This window comes from Zerene cesonia, chromosome 1 (assembly GCF_012273895.1).
Source record: "Zerene cesonia ecotype Mississippi chromosome 1, Zerene_cesonia_1.1, whole genome shotgun sequence".
Classification (NCBI taxonomy): domain Eukaryota; kingdom Metazoa; phylum Arthropoda; class Insecta; order Lepidoptera; family Pieridae; genus Zerene; species Zerene cesonia.
Window position 1 is genome coordinate 6,276,072 of NC_052102.1, and position 14,639 is coordinate 6,290,710.

Sequence of the window (14,639 nt, forward strand, 5' to 3'; positions counted from 1 at the left end):
AATTTACGTGTTACTTTTATAAAAAAAAAAATCAACAAACGGTATGCTGTTTTGGTGACATGATATAATAAAAATAAGGATTTTAAGTCTTCATGCTTTAAGAGGGCTAGAGGCTACACTAAATACCATATAACAATCTTAACAACTCCTTGCCAAGCTTCATTAGTGAACAATTTATACCTTGTTTATTTTTTGATATAACACTGATATGATATCTTAAGATTACCTATTTGTAGAGACCATTTCTGAATTTTCTCAATACAGGCAAGCAGGTACATATTTTATGTACATAAAATATTATATGTATAAACATAATAAGCTTCTACCTGAAATCTATTAAATAGAATTCTTTGTAATTTTGTTAATGGTGGAAAAGAGAGGATAAGCAATGACACATATATTTGCTTAAAATAATTTATTTAAGCTTTTACAGCATACACTCTAGGTGGAAACAGGGACTTCTTTCTGATTTCTTTCCTTGTTTTTAGCTTTGCTTCATGTTTGGTTAAAGCCTTACGCATAGCACGTGTCTTCTTGGGCCTTAAGTCTAGAGGCTTATATTTCTTGTTTTTGTAATGGTTACGTAGGTTAACCTTCATCTTTTGGTGGTATACAATATAAACACGTGCAATCGCCTTGCGCACCACTCGTCTAGAAAATAATATATTATTAATTTTACATCTCGACATATTTTTTTTTAAATATTAGGGGAAAACCATTTTTGAATAAATGTATATAAGAACGCTTTACGTTTATAATCTTTCTAAGTTATTACTATCTGCTTATTAATATTAATGTAGTAAACATGATAACAAATATAATACACAAAAGTAAGTTATTCTATTGAATCAGTACTACCTACTGGGTTGACATTCTGGTACCTAAGCAATGACACACTACTGAGTAGCAATCATAGTCTTACAAACTTTTGTATTTACTATATTATGTTACTAGCTGTTGCCCGCATGGTTCCAGTAAATTTTCATTTATCAGGCAGAATTTATCGGAATCCTTTCCTAACAGATGCCTTAGACATAATATCTATGTGCATGTCAAATTAAATCCATATTCAGGTTAGGCCTGAGCATTGATAGATCACTATGTCAGTCAGTCACCTTTGAGTTATATACATTTATATTAGTATTTATACTTAGTTTTTATTAAATACAGCATTCAGCATCCAACCCAGTGTGACCCAAGATAATATCACTCCTGAATAATGTAGCTTTTTGTTAGCAAGATAATTTTCATAATCGGTTCAGTACCTATTTCAAGAGATAACCAACTACCTATCCGGAATATGATAAATTGAACTCTTTAAAAAAATGTGTAAAATAAATTACAATTCGTGACTACCAATAACTAGATTCTTTTACGCTAATTAATATATTCTTGATAACTTACATTTTAGACAATTTGGAAGCAACACCACCAGTTACTTTAGCAACTCGAAGATTGGTCAATTCTGTTTTCAACTCTTCTAGTTGTTTGAAGAGTTCTTTCTTGTCCTTGGTGCGCAACTCGGAACACTTCACTTTCCCCTAAAATAAGATATAAATTAAAATTTACATACGACTCTCAGAAAGGGGTTATGTTAGAGGGTAAAAATATAGTAAAGCATTTAGCTATTAAGTTAAACAATTAAAAAGGAAATTATAAATGGTATATAGGCATTATATACAAAAAAGATACAATAAAACTCGAACATAGCACAAAAAGGTACAATTGAAAATTATTATTTGCAACTCGTATGGTAAAATTTTCGGAGATTTAATGCATATAACCGGTGAAATATATATGCTAATATATATCTTCATCAAAAAATGATAATATCGTTGGGAATACAAAATATTGTGTGCTATGATTCATAAAATACAATAAGATTTATTAAAAAAATCTAAACCAACCATTTTGGAACACCTTTAGCTACAATGTTTTGACATAAAAAGAATATGGAACCAAGTTTTTGACACTGACAAATGTCATTAAATTTTTTTTTCTTCCTTAAGAGCAATAAGCTTAAACTATCTGCCAGTATAAGCTATAGAACAAAATTTTAAAATAATTTATTGAATAAATGAGTTCCTATTTTAAACTTTAAAGTTTGCAGTGCCGAGTTTATCAGTGGATAGTCACTGTCCCTTAAAAAGTAGCTGATTCGTTGATATAATATTTCATTTGCGTATTACAAACTTTAGTCTTATATCTACATCTTTTTGTACCATAGCACGTATGATATATTCAAACTATTCTTAACGGATGCCTACGCCATAACATTTACCTGCAAGTCAAATTTCAGCCCGATCCGTCCGTAGTTTGGGCTGTGCGTTGATAGATCATTATGTCAGTCAGTCACGTTTGAGTATAAATATATGTAATATTTAGATGATTACGGCAGCGGCGGTTGTTAAAAATGTAAATGTATCCTATAATGCCTATATATATAACAGTACTATGTTTCAGGTAAGAAAAATAAAACGGTCGGAGACAGCATATGGCACTCGGAAAACATGTTTACAAAATGGTACGGCACATTTTATCATTTTTAGACAAAAACAAAATTTTTCTTGCTGACTGAATGTGACGCGTATTGTTTACACACTGATTGTGTCAAAAAGAAGATTTCTAAGCTCTTACCTTTGACTGTGCACTATGGCCAAAAATGGGTTCCAATGAGATGGCTCCCAACTATCGAGGGTAGAGGTAAGGAGAATCATCTGTATACGTGAAAAAGTGTCAGTCGAAATGCATTAAATTAGAGTGGCGCCACATTAGGATCAGGGTAAATTTTAAAGGAGCTTTAGAAATCAATAAACGGAAATAAGATCACTCTAGCTACACGTTTTCTCATATTCATTCTTTAAGGTTATATTTGCTACATTTTTTGTACTACGCGAGTAACTAATTATACTACTCTTTGATTGGGACCATCGTGTGGAACCGGCGTTAATATACTCTATGGTACTTCTGTGCTCTGTGGAGTGTGGACTGCGTCTATATTAATCTGTGGTGAAAAAAAAAACACATTTATATGTAATGCAAATACAATGTTTTGAGTTTTCTCAATTTATTGGAATAATACCATTGATGTATTAATTGTCATCAATCATTTATATTTTTAGTATGTAAAATTACTCATTGAGACATTGACAATGTCCAAGCGTATCAATTATGAAAAGGCTTTAGAATATTGGTCAGAAATTCCAGCTACACTTGACGGTGTCTTAGGAGGATTTGGATTCATATCAGATATTGATATTATAGGCTCTACTCAATTTTTACAGTCTTTATTTTCAATGGAAAACAGTCCAGGAAGGGAAGTAGCCCTTGATTGTGGTGCTGGTATTGGGAGAATAACGAAACTTTTGTTACTGCAACATTTCATTGAAGTAGACGTTATAGAGTCTGATAAAAAATTCCTCAATGAAATATTAAACTACGTAGGAGAAAAAAGTTCAAATGTCGGAAAATTGTATCATACGAGCTTGCAAGATTTTCAACCAGAAAGAAAGTATGATGTTATTTGGAATCAATGGGTGTTAGGCTATCTAAAAGATGAAGACTTAGTTTCGTATTTACTAACTTGCAGGTAGATATTTTATTCTTTTCAACTTTTCCTATCTGAAACTATCTTCATAATACTTATCATTATTATCAGACCATATGTTCCCACTGCAAGGATTCTACAAGAGTTCAGATGAATGTAGGGTTTGCAGCTATCACATGCTGTCAATTGTTTGAGTTCACTGCATGCCAATTTTATCACTGTGTTTCACGGATTCAAACTGGCCATGTGCACATCAATTTCTTTTTCTGCAATCTCATCTAATCAAACCCTGACTTTTTAAGTTCTAGGTCCTCACTACTGAATTAACATTAATTTTGCTTAACTAACTAACCACTAATTATTCCATCTTTATTTATGTTCTTTCGAGATCATTAAATCATTAAAAATAATCTTTTTTAAGAGTGGCATATGTTCCAACACACATCTAGTGATATTGCATGGTTAATTTTTTGTTTTTGTTTTCAGAAATGCACTCACAGAAAATGGTGTTATTGTTATTAAAGAAAATATTACATCTTCAGGGAAAACGGAGGCTGATGATGCTGATTCATCAGTAACAAGATGTCTGAAACAATATACTAAAATATTTAAACAAGCAAAATTAAAAAGAATTAAACAATGCAAACAAACAAATTTTCCTAATGGAATATATCCTGTTTATATGTTTGCTTTAGTACCTACGAAAGAGCATGTTAGTGAAAATAATCAGAAAAATTATTTGTTATAATATTTATTGGCATTCATATCCAAAAAAATATATATATACATAAATGTACTCTGTGAGTCAACTTAGAATAACATAAATTTTGCCATTTTGTCATTCATATGAATTAATAATCTAAGTAACCAAATAAAAATCAGGTAAACTGAATAAACTGTTATTGAAACACAAAAAAGATTTCTAATTGTATTTTTCTAATGAAATTGAAATAAAATTGACACATGAAGGTCAATGACATTCCTATTCTAAGTTGAAAATCATGAACAAAGGGAAGAAGAAATCACGGTTAATCAATAGTAACCATATTTTTCATGTACAATATTTATTTAATTTTTTTATCAAAATAATAAATTTAGTTTTTATATCCTTGGCCTTCAAGTAAATTTTATAAAACTGATCACATGACTTACCTATGTATACCATACAGTCATTATGGGTTTTATTTATATGAACACCACTTGCAGTTTGATCCAACTTGATTGCTTAATTAATTACGACAATAACTACCCGGGCGGAGCCGGGATGTGCAACTTCTCTTTTATCTATATAATATTATACATACACTACATACATGATACTGATCTAGATTTATTATTTTTATAAAAATATGATGTTGGTTGGAAATTACACATTTAAGAAAATCATAAATTAAATCTACTTAACTAATACAAACTGTTTTATAATAATAACAAAATATTAACTATTCAGGTGTCGTATCGTCGTATAGGAGATGTATCAATATTGAAATTGTTTATTTTTATATAATTTTTAATATAATCACGGTCACTATCTGCCAACATAGACCAACTTTCTAATTCAACCAAAATTTCCAAGCTCATACAACTTTGTATAATTCTTTCGATGGACGCAATGGTTAAAAAATCGGACTGCATTATACGCAATTCCCTCAGATAAATAAGTGGATTTTTTTCTAATATTTTAAACACAAATTCATCTGTTAATTGTACAGCAGTACCTATTTGAATGAATTCTATATTTAGACAATTTGACAATAAAAATGATAACTGTTCGTCGGTAAATGCCGAGACGCATGTTAATTTTTTCAAGTTTCTAAATGGTAAAATTTCTAATTTTTTTGTGTACAATGAGGTATGCTGTATAAGGGAACAATTATAAAATGTTAGTACTTGCAAAAGGGGACACATTTGACTTATATACATTAAAGCATTTAAGTCTATTTGGTCGACATGCTCAAGGTGTAAATATGATAAGTTACACCCCTTTACTTGCAACACTTGCTTTATTTGATCTGCATAAAAGTCACAAGATAATAATTTTAATTCACACAAACTTTTTAATCCTATAAGTACGATTAAGTCACTTTGTAAGGTATTGTGAAATACTGTCATGTTGCGAATTTCTGGACACGATTCCACTGCTAGTTCTAAATGTTTGCTATTGGCATATCGACTAACAAATATTTTAAGTTTTAAGGGTAGTGCTTCTGGACAATTTAAATGAATGAATTCCAACACTCTTCCAATCTCATCACACCTACCTATATCCTCTAAGCTTCTGCAATTTATAAGAAGGTTAACGAAACCTTCCCACGTTACAAATGTGTGATATAATTGTATACTCTTAAGTCTTTTTAATTTACATATTATACCAATACTCTCATTAGTTATACATTTAGAACACGAAACATCTAGTTTTAATAAGTTTTTACAATTTTCAACAAGGCATTTTAAAATTCTGTCCGTACAGTCATAATTTATGAAAAGGTACTTGAGCGAATGTAGTTCCTTTAATGATTTTATGATAGAGTCTTCCATGTCGGCTGTTTTCCACCCCCCAGAAAGTGAACCTAAATTCAAATATTCTAAACCTGTAAGCATAAATAATTTTGAATAGAAAACGGATCGCATCATTTTGGGAATTGCGTCTATAGAAACGTAAATGAAATTTTTTGTGAATAGTGCTTCTGTCATTTTAACAATTACGTTCATTTGACTGACGAATTTGCTCATAGAACCCCTGAAACCCATTGAATTTTTTGTTTTCTCTAATAATTCTGAGAGCGACTTGATGGCTTCATTTGCAAAAAGATCGTGAAGCATCCAAGGCACATGAAAGTCTAAATATTGCCTAATACTATCAACTCTATGAGCTAGAGCGATATGGGCTTGGTTTGGATTTTGCTGGGCAAGTAAAGTTGTTGGAGCCATTTGTGCTTCTGCTTGCTGAGCTATCCAGTTTCCCAACCGAATCAGGGCCAGACTTTCAAGTGATTTTGGTTGCTTGTATCTACTTGGGAACATAATGTATCTGTAAAAAAATCTTTATGTACATAAATGTCATAGTAAATATTTTTTATAATAAAAAAAACTTGAGAGGTGTCAAGGGACACCCGGATGGAACGAAGTTCTAATGATAAATAATTATTTACAAAAAACCTGTATACACTCAACAAAAATAATCGTCGCGACACTGTTCAATGCGAAATAGAAATCAAAATATCTGGCTTGCTTTCTATAAGAGAAAGAGAGAGAGACAGACAGAAACATGCGACGCCGCACAGCTTACAATAGCTTACTATTGCAAAGTGTCGTGACAACTTTTCGTAAGAATTTTTTCCGTCTAGCCGCCTTTCACAACGCGCGATAAGGAATTCCAAAAAGAATTTCGTTCCAATAAATATGTTTTGTTGGACATAACAAAAAATATAGGGAAATAATTATAAATTAATTGGAAATGTATATTTGTAGGTATTTTCGCCATAATATTCTTCACTTTCTTCTCTGTAAGCTGAACCGTATTAATTAAGTCTTCGAAATTATCGCTTCGGATTCTCTTTTTTTAATTTTTCGTTTCAAGAAACATTGAACATGCCATAATCTCAATACAGACATCATCATAAGTTAATTATATAAGTTATAGGAGAATAAAACTTTTAAAATACTTCTTCATTACGTAAATAATTGTTAAACATCGTGCTTCATGGATCAATAATGGCATCTAATGTAATATAATAAAGCAATTTAAAAAAGCTGCTTTTATACAAAGAATAAAAAATATGACGTCTGTTCGGAAAATCTCTGGAACTACTGGACGGATTTGAATCCGACCAGCAGTTCCGAAATGAAAATAATAAGTTTTTTTGTATAGGTATTAAGTCTAAACAGGAACACCCGATGCAGAACCGTACGAGACCAGATAACTAAACGATATATTAAAATTGTGCCTTAACAAAAATTATTACATGTGATGACCATTTTCTGCAGAGTGTAAATTTGAATATCTGGAAATCCTTATATACAACTCGAAGCGCCCAGCTAGACTATAACATGCATAGGAAATAAGGTCTTAGCAAAGCAAAGCAAAATTTCTTCATTCTGATAGAAATTTTTGGTTGACTTATAAGACTAAAAAATTTTTTCTCGAAGTTCCGTAACGGATACAATTCTCAATAGTACACTGAATTAATAATTACAATGCAAATAACTTTGAAAAAATAATTTTATATACTTTATTTGGGTTCTTTCCTTCAGGAGCTAATATATATAGGCGTTGTTTTCCCTCTAAAAAGCAACATAAAGTAGACTGAAAAGAATAGCCGGTTTTCAGGTCAGCACCAGACGTTTGCCCCTGTGTAGGATCACAGGGGTGAATCTACTTCTACCTTGAGTAGATAGTAGTAGTAGTATTTCTACTACTATCTACTCAGGGTAGGAGGTGTTACCTATTGCGAATAACAAATATATTCCAATAATAGTAAATCTAACAAAATCTATCGAATACTTACCGTAACATCTTATTTTTAAGCATTCGATTTCGCATGTAAGTAATTAATTAGATTTAAATGCCTTCAAATGATACTAATATATTGCAAATAATATATCACCAATATACTTACGCATTAATATATCGTCGACCACTTGTAATTTACAAAATCTAATAATAGATCAGTAATTGGAGTTCAGTATTTTATAAGATATTCAGTAATAACTTTTTCATCTAATATTATTATTATGACAGTAAGCAACTAAAATGTAATAGTATCCAAATCCTTTTTAATGATTAACATAGGCAAACTAACAGCTTCATAATATTTTCCACTACATACTGCTGCTGACAGTAACGCTCCCAATACGTATCTATTTATAACTCATATGGGACTTGGGAATCAATTCTGAATTTAAGTTGCATGGCAGAGAATCCGATATAACATCGACCTTCACCGATAAACATATAAACAATATGGATATTGGATAAAAATTAGTCGATAAGAAATTTGCTTTATTAAAAATTATAAGATAATCATGGGTTGCCTGAATGCCTGATAAAATGTTGGCCAGGCTATTATTTATTAATAATTGAAAAATGCTTTTTTTCTATATTTGATTTGATTTATTATTATTGATTATTGGGGCACCTGTACGCCTCTACAAATGCATTGCCTTGCATTGCATAACTTGAAATTGGAGAGGGATTAAAAAAGGATTGACGAGAGCAATAAAGGAAAGGACTGGGAAGTGTAAGGAAAAAGGTGTGGGACGCCGGTTATCTGTGTGGATGTGGTACTTCACCGATGCGAGCTGGCCCAATTCGTTTCGAAGCGTGTACAACTTCCACATACAATTCTTCTTCCAAACGGTACAAAAACCAATAAGGTTGACAGATCTTATATGCCTATTGATAAGATTTTGTTACGCTCAGAAACCAAAAACGCTCACAACCCATTGTGGTAAATAAAGTAATGTAAAGTATAGTAAAAAAATCTCAACGTGAAATTCATCTCATGGCTCTAATGAAAACCCTCTTTGAGTGTTGTTTCAATGAGGAGCTCAAATTCGCACGAATACACAAACCCAAAAGTGTTGGATGCATAGGCGTAAACTCTGGCTCACCTTTTGTAAGAAATTATTCGAAATAAAGTAATAAATATATTAAATGTCATTTATTGCACCAAATAGGAATAAAATACAATTCAAATTTAATGTCTCAAGAAGAAAGTCGATTCCATGGTTGAAATTCGTATGTTTATAATACAAAAATACGTAGAGTTGGCAACACTTCTGGAGGTGGACATTGATCTAATCTTGACAAATGACTTATGTTGACAGATTTGATCGTTTGGCTATTGTCGGAATTGAAATCGAATTGTCACCTGTGTCATGTGTCTGTTTTTACTTTAAAAACTGGAACATGGACATTGAAACCGTTGTCATAACGTCGCGAATTCAGCGACAAAGATATCACTATCAATCAATTATGAGTGATGTAAATAATAGATAAGTAGTAGTTATCAACCAGTATTATCCGCTAAATTTTCCCTAGTAAGTGTTGTGGATATCTTAAACGTAATTTTTAAGACAACAGTGATGACTTTACCATTGCCTATACCTCCGTGTTCAAAGAGAGATGGTGCTAGCGGTTTAAGTTGTGATCATTTTGATTATTCTGATTTGAAAAGTAGTATGGCTACAACATTGCTGGCCCCCGTAAAAACTGAAAGAGATATTCTTGAACACTCCATGTACGAAGACGACCCGAATGCTAATACTCAATTACCAAGCGAAGTGGGTAATCAACCAAGGTGGGGACCGCGACATCGCGGTGCTCAAGAGCTTGCAGAGCTATATAGTCCTGGTAATTATACATGGCCTTGTTTTTCCGATTTGAAAATAATGTCACTATATAAATTATAAGGAACAACACTTTCATTAATTAGAATTATGTGAAAATAGAATATATGAATTTCTTATATATGAATCACTAACCAGAATTGCAAGAAAGTGAAACAATTTCATTGTATCTCATATCTACAAGATAATAAATTATATCAATAATAATCATACCAATATGTATCTAATGTTATTACATATCAAATTAACCATTTTTATTGTTCTATATGATTAAGTTAAATGTAGTTGATATGGTGCTGGTATTATGTACTTATGATTCATTGATAATTTTATGATTAGGCTAAGCATCTAATGTATTTTTAAAAAGTTTTAAATATAGAATCATAAATCTTAAAAGAACACATGGATTGATCTGAATCTAGGGAAGTTAGCTTCATCGTAAGCATGTTGCTTACCATCAGGCAAGATTGTGGTCAAGCGCTGCCCTATTAACAAATAAATAAAAATATTCAAACCTAAATAATACCAGCTAATCGCTGCTGACTTTTCTGGAGACCAAATAATATTAATGAAAAAATATTGGTCACAAAAAACACAAATGCTAATGAGATACGAGGTGAATGAATGTACAAAATTATTACTCTACATGTTCACATTAAAATTATAATGTAATTTCAAATATGTATTATATTTGTATCATCAAAATAAGAGAAGACACAATTAATAATTTCTTTTAGGAAAAAGACTGCAAGAATGGGTATGTGTGACCGTATGTTGCACTTTATGCGCAGCAGCGGGTCTATTAATGGCTAAATATGTTCGTGCCGATGCTTCTTTGCTATTGGCAGCACTTGCTGGAGTTCTCACAGCAGATTTTGCCTCTGGATTTGTGCACTGGGCAGCTGATACCTGGGGTGCTGTTGATCTTCCGATAATCGGCAAGGTAGCTTTATTTTTAGTATTTTTTTCAATAATATCTATATACAGTGTAAACTCTTTGTAACTAAATTCAAGGGACTGAGCATTTTTTGTCGTTACAGAGTTATCGTTATATAGAGTGAACAAAAAAAACAACCAAATTAACAAGAATTTTTAATATGTATGTCTTTCATAATAACTGCTTATAATGCAAAACATGTATGTGGTGGAATGGTCTTGATAAAACAACAAAAAAATTTCTACCAATAATAAATATTTACTGTCTAAAAATATAACACATTTCTTTGAAATTCTTTGTAATAGAGAATAGCGTATCTAGTGTTTCAATATGTGGGTTTTAACACAAACCAATCAAGTTGGGCTCACCTCAATGTTATAGGGAGTTGATCGTTATAAAGGAAAATGTTGTTAAGAGTTTACACTGTATACGTGTTTTCACATGATAAAATGTTCCTATTCTGTTCTGGTATAAGTCTTGTTTTCATTGAGTACAAATGTATGTTATGTCCAAAAGTTTAAAAATTAGGTATGTTATTTCTGTTATTTAGTTTGTATTATTTTTTCATTTCACAGAACTTTTTGCGTCCTTTCCGCGAACATCACATTGATCCCACATCAATAACTCGTCATGATTTTATTGAAACAAATGGCGATAATTTTGCTATAACTATACCTGTTTTAGCAAGAATAGTTTGGCAGTTATTGACATATGATGTTGTCACAATTAATGAGCAATTTCACTGGATATCTTATTGGTATTTATGTTGTATATTTGTGGCAATGACAAATCAGGTGAGTTTAAAATGTTATATAAAATTCCTTAACCTAGTACAAGTATATTTAAAATTTTCATATTTTCAAGATAATTGAGTTATTTGTATGCTAAAGACGACTATGCTGGTGGCTCACCTGGAAGTAAGGAAACACACCATCAACACTTTTTAGAAGTTAATAATTTGTCTCAAGAATTGATTTGAAACTTTTATGGTTACATAAAATTCATAATGTTATTAAATAAGAGCATTATTATATTTCTTTGGAAAACCAACTAATTAAGAAAATATCTTCATGTTTTTTTTAACTTTAGATTCACAAATGGTCCCACACTTACTTCGGCCTTCCCACCTGGGTGGTTTGGCTTCAAGAATGGCATATAGTGTTGCCTCGGCGCCATCACCGCATACACCACGTTGCGCCGCACGAGACTTACTTTTGTATAACTACAGGTTGGTTAAACTGGCCTCTAGAGAAACTGCACTTCTGGTCCAATCTAGAAAACATTATTGAAGCTCTTACTGGGTTCAAACCAAGAGCAGATGATATGAAGTGGGCACAAAAACGTTCTTAGAATATGTGCCTGTCAATGTTTTTTTTATTATTTCTATAGCTAGGAGAAAATGACTTTATTGTTATACTATTATGAATCACATTGTTTTGCAAGATGTGATAGTTACTTTTAATATATGGTTATTTATTTGTTTATAAGTTACAGAATATTTTACAACACTTCAGCCACATTGGATGACGAAAACATGCAAACAAATCAATTTAGGCTCATCACAACTTATAATTTTATTTAGAACTTATGTTTTTGACCAAACTTCTGCACGTTATTTAGTGAGGAAATACATGTATATTTTTTTAACTGTCATACACCGATAAAAAACTCATACCCGTTTAATAGTTTTCAAATAAAGAAAAATAAAGTTAATGTTTAATAACATACATTGAGTAGACAACCCGAAACCAACTAGAAAAAGTATGACCATAAAATATTCAATTCCTCGTAAACTCAATCTGTACTGTGTATCATACATAGTAACAAACGTCCATTTATTTTTACAATATTTCGGGTTTATACTAAAAGTAGGATTCGTCATCCAATTTGGCAGGTGTATATACAAAGATGTCCAAAGAAACAATAACGTATAAGAGGATTTTGCAGTTTGATTCTTTCAACACGTTACATGCTGTGTAGGCTGACATCTAAAAATATAGCAGCTATGAATATAGTAGTAGGTACGTTTTTCAAATATCGAAAACCAGCACAACTTTTCAATAATATTACGTAATTTTAAATTCTTGGTATTCTATATATATTTAAGAATGGCAGGAAACTATTTTATTTTAAATAAAATTGTTTGTGGAGCCAAAGTCTGCGTATGGTCCTATGTACCGTTGGCGTTAAAATGTCGGAATGCTTATTTAAATGTACATTATTAAATAGTATTTAAGAAATATGGCCTTCATACTTTTGACATTAAAGGTAATTTTAGAACAATTTATCAATTTTGACGTATGTACCAACAAGTGGCTCTTATAAATTTAATTATTGGCCTATGACCCTGTTGAACATTCGAACAACAACATGCTTTTAAGATATTTTTCTATTTTCAATTGTACCTCGGGCCTTTAAAATGTGATATAAATCTGTAAATCATGAATTTATAAAATCGCTACATTGCTTTCGTGTTTCATGTAATTTGAAAGTATTTATTGATAAACCTACCTAGTGCCTAATACTGTAATGTGTCCATTATAGGAATACATAGAGGAATAATACAATTGCATGCTATCTATATATCTATACGTATCTAAACACTAAAAACCTGTGTCTGTATATTGAAGATAAAAAAAATATATAATTGAAGTATAATAGAAGTAGAAGGGTAAACAGTAACAGAGCACGAATGCAAAAAAAAAGGAATTTTACATGCACATTCTTAAAATGACAAATTAATATTTTATTTCATGAATTATAATTAGAGTTCAGAGAATGGAAAAGGTTTGTTTTTATACTCTGTTATTTCGGTTAATATTATGTCTTCGCCCATGTATATTGTACAATGTTGTTGACTAAAAAGTTTAAAACACAGGAACTAGGAAGGAACACATTCTTCGATAGAATTAACGTGATCTGTCGAGTATTGTTTTCCAGCTAATATCTTCTCACAATTTACAAAAAGTTTAGTACCCAGAACCTGTAACGCTTCCGGCATGTAACTTGGTATATTCGTTAGATGCGCAGAGAATTCATTTCGTTTTATTTCTTTAACATTCATTTAAACAATCATAACTTAAAAACAAATTATAGGAATAACCATGAAAAAATAAAAAAAATGATTGCGTCTACCTATGCCTCTAACTATAGAAGTCGAGCGTTCTTTGTTCATTGTATATGGCGTGGTCAAGCCAATTATTTAAATTAGCCGAACATTGCAAGTTCCCCCACCGTTCATATTTCATCGCGAATGACGAAATCCAATTTAAATCCCTTTCTCTCTGTGTCTCTGCCTGAATTTAATTGTAATCTCGAGGTCCTTACTTCATAAAAAAATCGTATCGGACGAGTTCAAATCAAAGCAAAACCACGTCGTCGTTTGTAGTTTTCACTTCGATGATATTGCAAGCTTTTCTTAGTACCACCACGTTTATATTACTATTTCCATTTTACTTACTCGTATTTTTATCATATACATGTTGATTAAATGCAAAGATAGCAAAACTTCTATATATGTAAAAGCAGATTAAGTCTTAAGTAAAACAAATACGCTTAGACACTTCACTAAACGTCGTTTTTAAATTCAGAAGCAAAAAGATATTACAGGTTTCTAATTATCCTGTCCTAAATTTAGGCACTGAATATATGATGAATAGATAATGGCCATTATGAATTATTTAAAACCAACAGATTCACAAATTATCTACGAATGGATTAATAAAATTTGTAACACCGTTTATTCAAAATTTATATTATAATGCGTGTTATTACAATGGTTGCCTATTAACATGAAATATTTCT

General features: G+C 31.2%; 4 protein-coding genes and 1 long non-coding RNA gene across 5 annotated transcripts; 2 read left to right on the forward strand and 3 right to left on the reverse strand.

Annotated features, from left to right (window-relative positions):
- Positions 1–400: 400 nt before the first annotated feature.
- Positions 401–2,005, reverse strand: LOC119828407 (60S ribosomal protein L35). Its single transcript, XM_038350585.1, has 3 exons — positions 1,908–2,005; positions 1,405–1,541; positions 401–651 (listed from the first exon to the last, which is right to left on the reverse strand). Exons 1-3 carry the CDS (start codon positions 1,908–1,910, stop codon positions 420–422), a joined length of 372 nt encoding a protein of 123 aa, XP_038206513.1. The 5' UTR covers positions 1,911–2,005; the 3' UTR covers positions 401–419.
- A 942-nt stretch (positions 2,006–2,947) lies between these two features.
- LOC119830069 (N-terminal Xaa-Pro-Lys N-methyltransferase 1-B-like) lies at positions 2,948–4,464 on the forward strand. Its single transcript, XM_038352912.1, has 2 exons — positions 2,948–3,589; positions 4,034–4,464. The coding sequence occupies exons 1-2, from the start codon at positions 3,153–3,155 to the stop codon at positions 4,293–4,295; spliced, it is 699 nt and encodes a 232-aa protein (XP_038208840.1). The 5' UTR covers positions 2,948–3,152; the 3' UTR covers positions 4,296–4,464.
- Positions 4,465–4,594: 130 nt separating this feature from the next.
- Positions 4,595–8,466, reverse strand: LOC119830059. The gene is made up of 2 exons (XM_038352900.1): positions 8,167–8,466; positions 4,595–6,578 (listed from the first exon to the last, which is right to left on the reverse strand). The coding sequence occupies exon 2, from the start codon at positions 6,569–6,571 to the stop codon at positions 4,994–4,996; it is 1,578 nt and encodes a 525-aa protein (XP_038208828.1). The 5' UTR covers positions 6,572–6,578; positions 8,167–8,466; the 3' UTR covers positions 4,595–4,993.
- Positions 8,467–9,392: 926 nt separating this feature from the next.
- LOC119840168 (plasmanylethanolamine desaturase) lies at positions 9,393–12,605 on the forward strand. The gene is made up of 4 exons (XM_038366685.1): positions 9,393–9,902; positions 10,636–10,841; positions 11,411–11,629; positions 11,925–12,605. The coding sequence occupies exons 1-4, from the start codon at positions 9,635–9,637 to the stop codon at positions 12,183–12,185; spliced, it is 954 nt and encodes a 317-aa protein (XP_038222613.1). The 5' UTR covers positions 9,393–9,634; the 3' UTR covers positions 12,186–12,605.
- Positions 11,633–14,419, reverse strand: LOC119840179. The gene is made up of 3 exons (XR_005288301.1): positions 14,296–14,419; positions 11,949–12,107; positions 11,633–11,746 (listed from the first exon to the last, which is right to left on the reverse strand). It is a non-coding gene; the product is annotated as an uncharacterized LOC119840179 (long non-coding RNA).
- Between the last annotated feature and the right edge of the window lie 220 nt (positions 14,420–14,639).

Excerpts from the sequence above, each read along its gene's own strand:
- LOC119828407 (XM_038350585.1), bottom strand. Across the intron at positions 652-1,404 it reads GCTTCCAAATTGTCTAAAAT|ACGAGTGGTGCGCAAGGCGA; the intron begins GTAAGTTATCAA and ends ATTATTTTCTAG.
- LOC119830069 (XM_038352912.1), top strand. The coding sequence starts at position 3,153 with ATGTCCAAGCGTATCAATTATGAAAAGGCTTTAGAATATTGGTCAGAA. Across the intron at positions 3,590-4,033 it reads TCGTATTTACTAACTTGCAG|AAATGCACTCACAGAAAATG; the intron begins GTAGATATTTTA and ends TTTTGTTTTCAG.
- LOC119830059 (XM_038352900.1), bottom strand. The coding sequence starts at position 6,571 with ATGTTCCCAAGTAGATACAAGCAACCAAAATCACTTGAAAGTCTGGCC.
- LOC119840168 (XM_038366685.1), top strand. The coding sequence starts at position 9,635 with ATGACTTTACCATTGCCTATACCTCCGTGTTCAAAGAGAGATGGTGCT. Across the intron at positions 9,903-10,635 it reads TGCAGAGCTATATAGTCCTG|GAAAAAGACTGCAAGAATGG; the intron begins GTAATTATACAT and ends AATTTCTTTTAG. Across the intron at positions 11,630-11,924 it reads TTGTGGCAATGACAAATCAG|ATTCACAAATGGTCCCACAC; the intron begins GTGAGTTTAAAA and ends TTTTAACTTTAG.